Source organism: Hoplias malabaricus, chromosome 15 (assembly GCF_029633855.1).
Source record: "Hoplias malabaricus isolate fHopMal1 chromosome 15, fHopMal1.hap1, whole genome shotgun sequence".
In the NCBI taxonomy this organism is placed as follows: domain Eukaryota; kingdom Metazoa; phylum Chordata; class Actinopteri; order Characiformes; family Erythrinidae; genus Hoplias; species Hoplias malabaricus.
Genome location: NC_089814.1, coordinates 16,550,988 through 16,564,838, shown reverse-complemented (window position 1 = coordinate 16,564,838; position 13,851 = coordinate 16,550,988). Strand labels below are relative to the sequence as shown.

Below are 13,851 nucleotides of genomic sequence, written 5' to 3'. Positions count from 1 at the left end.
AAGGTTTGCACAGTGAACATTTGTGAGAGTGCTGAGTAATACCAGTTTGGCCAGGTTGACTGAGTCTGCAGTGAGTCTGTCTCGGAGGTGGGGGTCCAGCTGTGTTGCTGGGGCGATCTCCACCACCTTCTGATGCCTCCTCTGTATAGAGCAGTCCCTCTCATAGAGGTGAATCACATTACCATATTTATCACCTGCAAAACACCACAAAATTTGATGAAGTCAAAGAACAAGGCAGACTGCTCATCACAAGAAACATTAGAACACAATCTGTTACCCCAGTCACAACCATCTGTTACAAGCTTCACAAAGAATGCAAGAATGATTGCTTCTTCCTAATTAACAAAATAGTTCATCTGTCTATCAATGAACAGGCTCCATCTGAGCTCCACTCTTCTCCAAGCAAACAACCCAGTAGATACGTGTTAATTAAGACTTGCAACAAATGTTAGACTGAAGCATAAAAGTTACAAACTCTCAGCTTGCTAAATATTTATAATTTACAATTCCAAACCATAAGCCATCCAATACTCAAGTGTGTAGAACCCCCCCCCCCCCTCCATTTCCTGATGCTGCTATAATTCTAGAATAAAACGGACACACTGATTTTTAGAAAAACCTGCTACACAACACTGATGAAACAGGAGATTATAAGCTTTTTTAAGTCCTTAACAAGAGACTGCCTCAGGATCATCTACTTAAAAAATAATAATAATAATTCCCCAACTCACCCAGGATTTGCACCTCAATGTGTCTGGGCTTCTCAATAAACTTCTCTACAAAAAGAGCTCCATTGCCAAAGGCAGCCAGTGCTTCAGAATAGGCCCGTTGGTAGTTCTCTTCCAGTTCCTACAAACAAAACATACATGTGGGTAAGTGATGCAAATCAGGGTTCAAAAACCCTTTGCAGGCCTATACTGAATGGGAGCATGTGGTCTGAACGAAGACTATCAATGGCATTTTGTATTTTAAAATACTAAACTATAACAGCGTCAGAAGAACCTTGCTACAATAGGGGTTTTTAAATCACCTACAGGAAATTAAATACATCTGTGTATCCATCCACTTTGATGCTAAACATGTTTTCTGATTTGTTTGGACAGTTCTTACCCTTATTTTCACTTAAAGGAGAAAAATATATATTTAAGAAATATACCAGCTGATAATCAGCAGGTTTAATCCCAACACTAGACTTAAGACAACATGAGAAAAGGCACTAAGGTCAATCAAACAATTCTTGCTGATCTGAACAGCAGAGAAGAATGTGGGAGAAGCTCTTTAAAAGGCTCCATGAGGTGGTAATCACCAATGTTACAGAAAAAGCAAAAAAATTACTGTGTAACACTCAGTTCTACATTTTTATAATTTAGTAGTTTTATGTTAAGAAATTTTATATTATATTCCCATTTCATTTGTAACATCTAACATGTAATTTAAAAAAAAAAGGGTAAAAACAAAAATGGGTGAATACTTTCACAAGGCACTGTATGAACGGACATCTATAGTAAGCTATTTCCATTAACACTTTATATGGTTGTTGTTATAGCCCCCTCCAGGGTGTATTCCCGCCTTGTGCCCAATGATTCCAGGTAGGCTCTGGACCCACCGTGACCCTGAACTGGATAAGCGCTTACAGACAATGAATGAATGAATGAATGAATGAATGGTTGTTATAGTATTGGCATTAACACTGCTCTTGATGAGGCAGATTGGAATTCAATGCAAACACCTTGCTATACCATTTAAAGTCTTACATTACTGTGACATGATTGAATCTGTAAGTCTACCAAATATCATAAACAATATTGTAACACTGAACATCCTTCAGGTCTAGACTCTAACTATACTGCACTGCAACCATGTCCACTATAGATAAAAATGTCCCTGTCTTTTACAGGGAACAGAAAACTCTTGTTATCTACAGAACCAGAGTCTAAAGCAGGGCGTCAGGGAGCGCAGGCTGTGATACTTGAGAGCTGGGGTTGGCTCATCTCTGGACAGCAGACGTGCTTTACCTCATACTCACGGACCACGCGCATGCCTCGACCCCCGCCTCCATACGCTGCCTTGAAGATGATGGGAAAGCCGTAGGTTTTGGAGAACTCCTGTGCCTCCTGCAAAGAGGAGATAGGAGCATCTGTTCCAGGAACCACTGGCACACCTGCAGGAGAGCGCACACACACACACACACACACACACACACACACACTCTATTGCCAATTTGTTCACAATGTCCAGACAGTTTGTATTAAATCCAGCCATTATTTTAGCCATTTAATTTTAAAATGCCCTTGAAAAGAAAAAAGCAACTTTATTTCTCCTGGAGATATTTTGTTCAATTGCCCACGAGAGAGAAATTAAGTTTATTTGAAAATTAGTGCCAGATAAAAGATTAGAATACCAAGTACAGACTAGGGTTTAATAAAACAATGAGCACCAGCAAACAGAAAGCATGGCATGTCGAGGTATGACAACATCTTGTAATTAGGTAAAAATGCTTTTTATACATCCCATGGGTTTTAAAAGCTCAAAAAGGGTAAAATGTGCTTCATATGTAGTGGATCAGGATACAAAATGATCTCCAAAATCATCAGGGTTTAGTGCTAGGCTATAAGGGTAGCACCTCATACAAACATCTTTTCTTTAAAAACACTCTAAAAAATTTCTGCCTCCTCGATCTTCAACCAGCATCAAGACCAAGAACTGAAAATAAATAAATGAAGTGTCACACAGCTCCAGGGACCTGGAGGTTGTGGGTTCGATTCCCACTCCGGATGACTGTCTGTGAGGAGTGTGGTCCGCGTGGGTTTCCTCCGGGTGCTCCAGTTTCCTCCAACAGTCCAATAACACACATTGGTAGGTGGATTGGTGACTCCAAAGTGTCCGTAGGTGTGAGTGAATGTGTGTGTGTGTGTGTGTGTGTTGCCCTGTGAAGGACTGGCCCCCCTCCAGGGTGTGTTCCCGCCTTGCGCCCAATGATTCCAGGTAGGCTCTGGACCCACCACGACCCTGAACTGGATAAGCGGTTATAGATAAATGAATGAATAAATGTAAGGAAAGGAGGAAGAAAAAAAAAACCCCACAAACAACCACGTAGCCTTGAAATGCTTAAGGCATCATGAACACTGTCAATTCTGAGTGTTCAAAAAAAGCTATGCACACATCAGCAAATGGTGCAGCTCTGCAGACCTTCAGGACTTGAACAGATATAACTCCTGGGTGTCATCATAAGTATTTGACCACCTGAAGTCAGACCAGTTCATCTGAACAAGTCAGGATGTCCCCTAGCCCCAGGACCCATAATCATAATCAATCTCTATTCCAGCTGTATCATACTGATCTTTTTGTTCTCAATTTTGAGACAATGTTGAGGAGCCAAATCCTGAGAGTGTATCAGGAGGAAGAATGCTAAACTCTGCAGAGCTGTGGCCTGGAAATAACCCATATTGAGAATCTGGTCTAGATAGAAGTGAAGACAGAGCTTACCGGCACGGATGGCAATAGCACGAGCCTCTACTTTGTCCCCCATCATGCGGACAACATCTGGAGAAGGGCCAATGAAGCGGACTCCAGCATCAGCACAGGCCTGAGCAAAATCAGCTCTCTCTGACAGGAAGCCATAGCCAGGGTGAATGGCATCCACATCATTCTCCTGCGGTACAAGAACATAAATACATTATATACTATGGCTACTAAATATAATAAATTCCCTCATTGCCAAGTGCAATCAAATCCTCAGTGCAATGTCCCAATCTAGCATAAACCATTCCTAGGCAAGTAGTGTGTGACTGCAACAAAAAAATGGACAAACCTGTGGATAATATCCTTCAGCACTGATATCTGTACTAGTTGAGTCATATGAATGCCTTGAGTCATCTAATGAACCACAGGAGCTCGTACCAAAGATGTGAGGCCAATCTGGATGTTCCCCATGCATAATTATGAAACATGTAGTGATCATATGATTGGTTATTTCCATATTGCAGCTTTTTCGTTTATCCATAGACAAAGGCAATAATAGGGCTATGTTCCAGTGATACATGGTGCAGCCCAAAGCATCAAGATTGAACAGAACTAGGTAAAAAGCAACAAACTCTATGAACTCTATGAAATGTTAATTATAATAAAAGGTTTCTCTCCACTAGCTCAGCTATCCAACCACAGTTTAGGTCCAAGTTTGGCAAAAAGCTCACACTTGCGGCTACTGTGAATCACATCTGTGGCTGGAGTCCAAGGAGAGTGCTCAGATTCCGGCCCAGAGTCTGACACCAGACACTACTCACTTCTCATTCCAGCACAGAGACTATGACCTGTGCCTCAGGCCAATGCAGTCAAGCACATTCTCTCTACCTTCAACATGACTGACAAACTAATTTAGTTTGAGATGAGACTTAAAGCGTACTTAAAAATAAAAAAATAAATAAATCCTCATGTGTGTACTGCACCGAGCTTGCCTGTCAAATTATAAGAGAAGCTGAGTTTCACAGTTTAGATGCACACTAACAAAGAGGCTTCTCCAGATTTGCTACATTATACAAAAGGTATTTATAGAAGGCCAGAATTCACAGTTCTAAAAAGCGCACTGGAATAAATATTTTATACAAGAATAATGTTAATGATGATCTTAATATGCTTAGTATACATTACAATTTTTACATGTCTGCTTTTGCACACATGAACCCGAGTGACAACCTACTCTTAATCCATAGGGTGTCATTCGATGTTGGCTTACCCTTTGCAGCTATAACAGCTTGGTACTATTTCACTAAAACTAAGGGACTGAGCCTAACACCTGATAAACAACCCCACACCATAATCCTCCTCAATCAAACAAATACTGTTCTCCCAACCAAGACTTGTCCATCGAAAAGCGTTTTTTCATCACTCCAGAGAAAATGTCTCCAAAGCACTAAAATTCAATACTTTGCATTGCGCTTGGTGATGTATGGCTTGGATATAGTTGCTCTGCCATGGAAACCCATTCCATAAAACTCTCTATGCACTGTTCTTCAGCTAAACTGAAGGCCACAAATTTTGGAGGTCTGTAGCGATTGACTCTGCTATGTGCCTTAGCATTTGCTGACTCTGCTCTTTTTGACTGAGCCTACCACTTTTTGACTGAGTTACTGTTGTTCCCAATCGCTTCCACTTTGCTATAGTACCCCTGACAAATGACTATAGAATGTTTAATAGCATGGAAATTTCACGACTGGACTTGCTACACAGGTGGTAGACACTCAGCATAAACTTGGGATGGGTGGGGCATGACAGCAGATAAACAGCTTATTTGAATAAAATGACAGAGCCCTTAAACGGCTCATTCTCAAAGAGACTGAAACTAGCAAGAATAGAGCTGGTGAGATCTCTGTATATGAGTGTGATTTTGTGCAAATAACTTCATGAACAGGTTTTGTATAGACCATAGACATATTCTAACTTCTTTAAAAACAGATACAGTATGTCCCCTGTGGACTCACCTGTTCAAACTACATGGGACCAGGCCTTTCCTAGATGCTACTTTCTAACCAAAGCAGATTTCATGACTTGAATTGCCAATTTGCACCAAGTTTCTTAAAAGTTAAATCATAATCAGTTTTCAGTTTTTATTAGCATTTCACAAACGTAGTAGTCTAACTTTGTAGGTTTGTTGTTTAAGGCAAATGTGAGGATTGCAAAGTGCAAATTGGCAGGTATTCTTTTACTTGCAAGCTACATGGAGATATGGTTGCATATACGGGGGAAAGAGGGAGGAAATAAATAAATAAATAAAAGACATACAGAGACAAGGCAATCTGAACATGCACCAGCCTGACCTTTGCCACTTTGATGATGTCAGGTATGTGAAGGTATGCAGCAACTGGGGGCAAGCCTTTGCCAATGAGGTAGGCCTCATCTGCTTTCTGTCTGTGCATTTGACCAGTGTCCTGCTCAGAATACACAGCCACTGTCCGGATCCCCAATTCTGTACATGCTCGGAACACCCGGATAGCAATTTCACCTGAAAGGAGGAGGTTTATATATTTTATCGCTAGGGAAAAATTTATACCATTTATAGCTGAAGCGTTTTTAGACAAACACTACTAAAGATGCAACTTGAACCAGCAAAACAGACTCACTACACCCCAGACTGGTCACATTCCAATTGCAATGCCAATTATATTTTTTTCTCCAGGTTCTATGATAAAATGTCTCCTAGCCACAGTGCATTTGGATTGAAACTGAATAACTACATCTGCTTTTTTCACAGAATTTAGATATTCCATTTTTAAGCATGACTTTTTGCAACAGATGTACCAGGTTAAGACTGTAGTATGTCCAGACTATGTTTGCTATTCTAGATACCAATAAGGATTCAGAAATTATCTCAAGGCAAAGGTCTTTCTTTAGCCATTTCATAGTTCCCCTTACTATTAGGGTTATGTAGCCTTAATAAATTAGGTTCATATTGAACTACTAAGAAGTCTGTGTTCAAATGTGGCAACACCAACCACTTTTTTTTTTAACTGCAGTAAAATACACTTTCAAATATGGGGTCTTTTGGGGTCTAAAAGATTAATGCTGAACTATAAGGTTTTTGATAAAAGAGGGTTTATTGAGTATAACGCACTAAAATGTGGTATGTGCATACTGCTTCTAATCCCGTGGTAAACAAACACAAAGGGCCCATTTCAAAAGAATGCAGCTTATATATCATTCTATGATGCAGCTATATTTCTGCCTTGGTGGTGTACTGTATCATGACGCTTTGTTACTCACCTCTGTTGGCCACCATGACCTTTTTAATGGGTTTGTACTCGAGGGTCTGTGGAGAAGTGTGAGCAGAGCGGAAGTGGAGGCATGCCCTCCGGATCGCCAGCACCCCCATAGCAGCACGCATCCCCCCTAACTTCAGCAGCATCTATAGAAAGAGAGCAATAAGGGAAAAAACGATAAAAGGAGGAACCAAAAAAAAAAAAAAAGGTTTTTAGACAGGATTGTGATGGAAAACTACAGTGTTAATTGTTCAGATAAGTGAGAGGCGATTAGTTACTGTGCAGTCTTTGAAAGTGAAGCAGGGCTACTAAAGACGTTGTGATAAGATTATTTTAGAAACTGGGCCATAAAATCCAAGGGTACAGAAACGAAATCCTTCACGAATTACAAATAAATGAAGTTGCGAGTGTGAAAATGAGTGTCAGTCACCCCAAAAAAAAATAAATAAATAAATAAATAAAAAATAAAGAGTGGCGGTCACTTGCCTCCAAGTGACCCTGACTTGACTAACACCAATACCCTGCAAACATATACTCATTTTTCCTGGTACTGCAACATTTTGTGAATTTTTATTTTAATAGAGCAGGATTAGCTGGAACAGAGAAAGCTCTCATTCTCAGACTTTCAGAGAGAGAAAAACATATCACTGACAAAAAGACATCACTGTGCTATTGTTAGATTATCACACTGAAAACATTTAAAGAGTAACAGAGCAGCAAATGGAGGGGACTCATACACCTGAGTAAACAACAGATATTAAACTCAGGAGGGAAGAGGGTGAAGACGGAGGAAAAATGAAATGAGAATAGGCCTTCATGAGTGAGTCATGAGGAGAGACACAATGTTCCCCAAAAGCTAGCTCTAGGGCCTAGTAACTATTGAATTAATGAAAATGTGAGCAGTGACACTTCAGTACAGATACATTTCCAACATACAAGAATTAGGATTTCAAAGCTTCAATATAATAGAAAACTGAAGGTGTCGTAGTTTTGAGTACTTAAAAACTGATATAGTTTTAAAGCATAAAAGTCATCTCAAAAAATAAGGTGCAACACGCAAAGCCCATTGTGCCCGGTCATAGTCGTGTTATAACGTCCGCAGACTTTGAAAGAAGCACAACACAAGGCATTCACCAGAGGTAATTGAAATGAGTGCCATTGGTATTTTAGGGTGAATTATGATGTGATTATAGGGATTATATGATTTTGGATCATAAAAGCAAGGTAAAGGGACCAAAACATGGCAAAGATAGGGACCCTTTATTAACTACGTAGGACGGGTTCTTATTTTAAATATAAATTTTAAATTTTATCAGTTAGACCTACTATTAGACCATATTATCAGTTAGACCTACTGTATTACCTGAATTCCACTAATGTCACACATTAAATAATTCAAACCTAGTGGAAGCAGCTGTTGTGTGTAGCTATAACACATACTCCGTCATAATTCATCATTCTTTACAGAACAATTTGCAAACATGCCAGTGCAAACCCAAGGTCAGACTTATCAAGGTCAATCTTATCATACACATGATTAAACATTTTTAAAAACTTTTTTTTGAAAGGGTGTTTGTGACAATCTACCCATTTTAATCACAGAAGTACACTTAAGGTGTCTCATATCCTTCTGTCTGTATGTCTGCCAACCTCTGGGAATGGCCCAGTTCGAGTCTGTTCTCTTTCAGTGAAGATCACATTCCACAGGCAGAGCAACAATACACTGACTGTGCTGCACCAACATAGAAAGAAAAAAGAAAAAGGGAGGAGAGAAAAAAAAGTTTTGAACACTCAGGATTGCAGAGAACAGGCATAGTGTATCAATGCAGTGTGATTTTTTTTTTTTTTTTTTTTTAAACAAAGGTCTGTAGAGGAAACAACATTTTTGACAACATTCCATCAGGTTAATCAGGATGCGTCAAAAACAATGAGCCACAGTGTTGTGGACTATAATTTGGTGGTGAAAGTAAGAATGGCCTGTGGAGTTGGGAGGTGCCTCCTGTGGCTTGAGAACTTTTAACCAACAAGCTATATTCTCATGTTTCAGTAAAAGTGGACTTATTCATGGCCAACAATGTATAGTCTACAATCATGAAACATAAGACTGTAATTCCCTGTGTTCGCAAACTAAAGGGTGATTCTCCTCTGTAAAATTAGAGAAGCACAAGATATACAACGTAATCTAATGACGCATCTAATTACAAACAAATGTGATCACTATTGTAGCTTGAAGACTTTTACAAGCAGCTAGTGTGTGCTTTAGGTCTGCATTTGTCATTCATCGTTCGTTTACTTTGGGTTCACTAATGGTTCAGTACTCCAAGCATTAAGTGACAGTGTAAAAAAGAGGTTGTGTTGGACATCACATTACTCTGACAAAGCATGTTCAGCTGATGGAGCGGAACTGGTTACAACTAATAACTGGATGAATGTTGGTCCAATAAAAAAAAATAAATAAATTAAAAAAAAATCACAGCACACAAGACAGACAGACAGAGACAGAGTAAAAGAAAGACCTGTGCACCATTCACAAAACTGATTTCAGTTTTCTCAGTGTCACATGCAGGCACCATGACACCACTACTGGCAGATTTGGATCAGAGAAAAAGCAAAAATTGTGCCAGCCATCCTCCAGATTGCCAGTCGAATGGCCTCTAGGGAGCCCACAGAAAAATAAAGTACAGTTTCATCATTTTTTTTTTGTTTGTTTTATTCATACTATAATGTTGTCAGAAAAGAAAGTGGTTGTAATGTGGGTACCAGCAATGCCACATCTGGCTATGACACATGTCATAGTTTGGCTCAACAAGAGGCACTGAGTTTCTCAAAACGTGTGCATGTGTATCATGTTGTCCAACACCTGCTGGCTTTGAAAATCCATCAGTCATACATGAAGAACTGACTAAGCAGTTGCTTTCTCAAGACCAAATCAAGAGCCAAGATATTTATACCAGCTTCGATTTCACTGCCCTCTTAATTACATCATTACAGCATGGTGTTAAAGGCGTCTTTGGTAACAATATTTGTGAAAATGTTGATTTTACAAAAACCAACTGGGTTTAAGGAGCATTTTCTGTCATAACTGCAATCTAAAGCAAAAGAAAAAATAACCTACAATTAATATAAACCAGTGTTTAAAAATTAGCCTCATATCTTATGATAACACACAGAAAACCCTGGGAGATATGGGAGGGAGTACAAGAACATTGGGACTAAATGTATAAGGTCATTACACAGTTTTACACAATCAGCAAGACTTAAGAGAGAAGATATTATGCAACACCTGTATAACTTTTATAGTCGCATGTAAAACTACAGAACACGGATGAACTTGTGGGTATAAACTGACATCATTGCTGTAGCTTGTAAAAACGTAGAAATATATAATGGACATTTGGAGTAAAGTTTCTTTAAGTGCTTTGAGTTCATTCATTGCATGTTGGGCATTACACAAATTTAGCACAGAACCAAACTGATTGTAGACCTTTTGTGCAGAAACATCCTGAAGAAATAATCCAACCAGACTGCACAAAGAGCACTGTCAAGAAAACAAGGTAGAAAATGTCAAGCTTGTGGATTTGTTTTTTAAATTAAACCCAGTGGTTTGGTGAGCTTAATTGATGGAACCTTGTGTTCACTAAAAAGTTGGCATCCAAAAAGAAATTTTACCTGTACAAGTTGCTCAATTTGTGATGGCAATTCATCTACATTCCAAGGGAATATGTGATCCTAATCAAACGCTAAAGCCTCAGGATAGACTGATTAAAATAAATGCTACATTTTTTGATACTTTGTTTCTTAACACTATGAGCATTTTTTGGAATAAAACATGTGGCCATTTGTTTTAAGACCACTTCAGGAAACGTAAGCTGAGTCAACCAACCAGTCATGCTGAAAGATGAGAGTAGCAATTTCAATTTATAGGTAAATATGGGTTGATTCTACTGTAAACAAGAAACGTTTAAGCTGACAATTGACATGATGACCTTATTATGTACTGAACACTAAATAAGAACAAACGTATGCAGATAATCTCCAAATACAAAATGGTACACACAAATTTGTAAAGGACTTAAAGAATTTTAACCTCTGAGCTCAACAACTTGAAAAATCAATCTTCTTGATGTTACTACTCATAAGCATTTGTTTAATTCAGACTTTTCTGAAGTATTTTAATAAAATTCATAAAAGATTACAATAATACCAAATATGCATAACATGCTAATATTAGATATCTAAACTTTTCCAAATATGTTTAAACTCAGAAATGAACTGCTATTGAATATTTGCACTGTAGCTTATCTGTATAAGTCTCTGAACATATAAAATAAAAGTTATAGTAAACAAAGTATTGTGGTAAAAGACAAGAGAACAAAAAGCCATTTAAAACAAACCTTTAAAACTCAAGCCGTTTGGACTCATTTTAGGGTTTATTTTGGTATTGTGAGCACACAAATTAAAAAAATAATAATAAATGCATAGTTAAATAGTGAAAAGTGGTAGTAGCTTTGAAGGGCAGTGTTCCAAAGACAGCCTCAAAAGGGAAAATTCAGAGAGCCAGGGTTTGTTACATCATTTACGTAAAGAACCAACCCTGTCAATATGAGGCATGCAGTTTTGTGCTGCAGGTGAGTGGTGGCGTCAACAATGTTTTTCTGTGAACTAGCTTTTACAATACTGATGACCAGACATGAGGGTTTAGGGGATTAATTGATAGCTCAAAGTGGAATTTAACTCCAAAATAAACGTCTAGTCTATACATTAGGTTGACCAGATCTGAGATGGTGAAAAAGAGGACAAAAAGGGGGGGGGGGTAATAAGCTCTCGCTGCCGTTGTATGCTAAACCTATGTGCGCTTTTAGGTCCTTTACACCTTTATTTGCTACACATGGGAAACATGGGAATTTCTTTTTTAATTCACCCGAGAACTTATATTTACGTTTCGGCATAGCTGCTCGAGATGAGGGTAGGTACATGAGCTTTGCCTGACGTAAACAAGGACTACTAACATGCAGACTGACCAATTAAATGTTTACAGAAAATGTTATCGACCAATAACGGTAGCTCTACAGTCAGACCGTCCAATCAGAACATTTTAGTCTACTTCACCACGCCCCCTTCTCACTCAAGCGAACCAATCGGAGTGGGGGGGCGGGACTAGTTTATGAACGAAACGCTTCTCGAAGTTCTATGTAAACTCTAGAAAAACAAAATCCCGGACGTTTGTGAAATTCCGCCCGGACTTTTTTAAATCTAAAAAAGAGGACATGTCCGGGTAAAAGAGGACTCCTGGTCACCCTAACATACATACATCATAAATAAATAAAGCAGTAACTCAAAGAACAACTCTAAACATCAAACACAAATTTAAAAAGTTTTCCAAAGTTGTTGCTCAATGGGCAGAAATACAACAACAGCTAAACGAACTTAGAACTAAAAGTGTTTGTGTAGTCACTGAAAGTTTTTTCCTTCCTTCCTCCACCACAAAGTTGTGTAGTCTCTGGCCTACATTACTGCTAGAGTAACTTAGTGTCAGTTAACGTTAGTTTGAAGGAGCGGGCTTTACTAAGACAGGGAAAGGAGCACGTGCTTGAACGGTTAATTTATTTAGTGAGGAGAAGGTATAAAGCAGGTTTCTGCGATATTTGAGGTGACGATAATAAAGGTAGGCTTCACGTGACACGTGGTTAAGAAGCATACGATAAACCAGTGTAAAAGACTGGTGCTAGCCAGGTATGTTAACTAACAGTTAGCTACTGTTTAGACCGTTTAGTAGTAGGCAGGGTGATGAAAATCGATAGAGAAGACTGACCAGCTAACCGCTCTGTATACACTGTCTAAGGCGTGGATCCCACAATATACTTCTCTATGCTAGGTGTCTCGTGTGCCTCAGTAATACACCGTTATGGGAGGAAGGCTTACCTTTTCTCCTCTAGCGAAAATTACGTGCCCGGAATCGTAGGCAGTCTCAAGAAACGTCCGACCCGTGCAGTCCGTGCGTAACTCTCTGTGAATATTGCGTGTACGCCGAGAGGGGACTGAAATGCAGTGAATCGGTGAAGCTCCGATCTTTCACGCCAGTGTTTACAGTTCTGCACAGCTCAGCGTGCACACAGCGGAGCCGCCTCAGCAGGCCCTGCTTTAATATAAGTCTGTTAAATGTGTATGGTTGATGTATGTGCACGGTTTCTATAACTATTTCAGGCCTGAAACCATATGCTACTGGTTCTCATTGCAACACCGACATGTTACACGCCACCACTTTTCTTGAATTACTAATCCACCCGTCTGTAAACCACTAATCTATTGGCTACGACCGGAACCCAAGCGCCCGTATTTTAACGCTGCTGTCATTCACCTCATTGGTTGATCTCGACATTGGTACTAAGCTATGGGTCCCCTCAGCTGTCACTCAAAAAAACTTTATTCCCATTGGCCGTTTCGCCCTTTATTTCCTATTCGGTGGGAGGATCTACACGTCCAGGAATATTCCATGTATTTGCATGGGGCTCTCGGCGGCCTTCTAGTCCCTTCAGTTTGCACTACTTAGGGCACGAGCTAGGATAATCTTTTAAATAAGTGTGCGATTAGAGAGAGCCACATTAGATGAATATTTGCTCAGCCACACTGAATGCAAAGATAAAATGCCACGAAGAGGGAGTTTTAAATAAAGTGGCTGAGGCATTCAGGTTATTTACAATCAGGAATAATCAAGTTACATAAGTGCCTCTGATCACAAATTAACCCCCTAAAAATTATTTCTGCAAATCAAAAATACTTAGTTACTAATTATGAGTTATTGCGCTTAACTCCTTTCTTTCTAGGTATGAGCACTAGATTTTCCTTCTAGGTTTGAGCATTTATTCCTTCTAGATATCAGCACTGGTCCGTTTTGACAATCATCTGAGCTCAGAGGGAATTTGGACCCTAAACTATTTGTACTAGTTATGATACACATTCTGTCTGAACACAAAGAACTTTGTGAGTTGCTCTGGATAAGAGCGTCTGCTAAATGCTGTAAATGTAAAAGCCCATGCTTACAAATTGTTTCCAAGACACAAATCTCCTGCCTTAAAAGTTGATTAGATATAATTCTACA

General features: G+C 39.2%; 1 protein-coding gene across 2 annotated transcripts in view; it reads right to left on the bottom strand.

Annotated features, from left to right (window-relative positions):
- Nucleotides 1-13,043, bottom strand: part of pcxa (pyruvate carboxylase a) — a 172,607-nt gene extending 159,564 nt beyond the window's left edge. For both annotated transcript variants that reach the window (XM_066645625.1, XM_066645627.1), the window contains exons 1-7: nt 12,675-13,043; nt 6,757-6,898; nt 5,814-5,998; nt 3,487-3,652; nt 2,016-2,161; nt 732-849; nt 43-194 (exon numbers count right to left, since the gene is read on the bottom strand). In XM_066645625.1, the coding sequence (XP_066501722.1) occupies nt 43-194; nt 732-849; nt 2,016-2,161; nt 3,487-3,652; nt 5,814-5,998; nt 6,757-6,898 (909 nt within the window). In that variant the 5' untranslated portion in view covers nt 12,675-13,043. The remainder of the gene's footprint in view (nt 1-42; nt 195-731; nt 850-2,015; nt 2,162-3,486; nt 3,653-5,813; nt 5,999-6,756; nt 6,899-12,674) is intronic.
- Nucleotides 13,044-13,851: the final 808 nt, after the last annotated feature.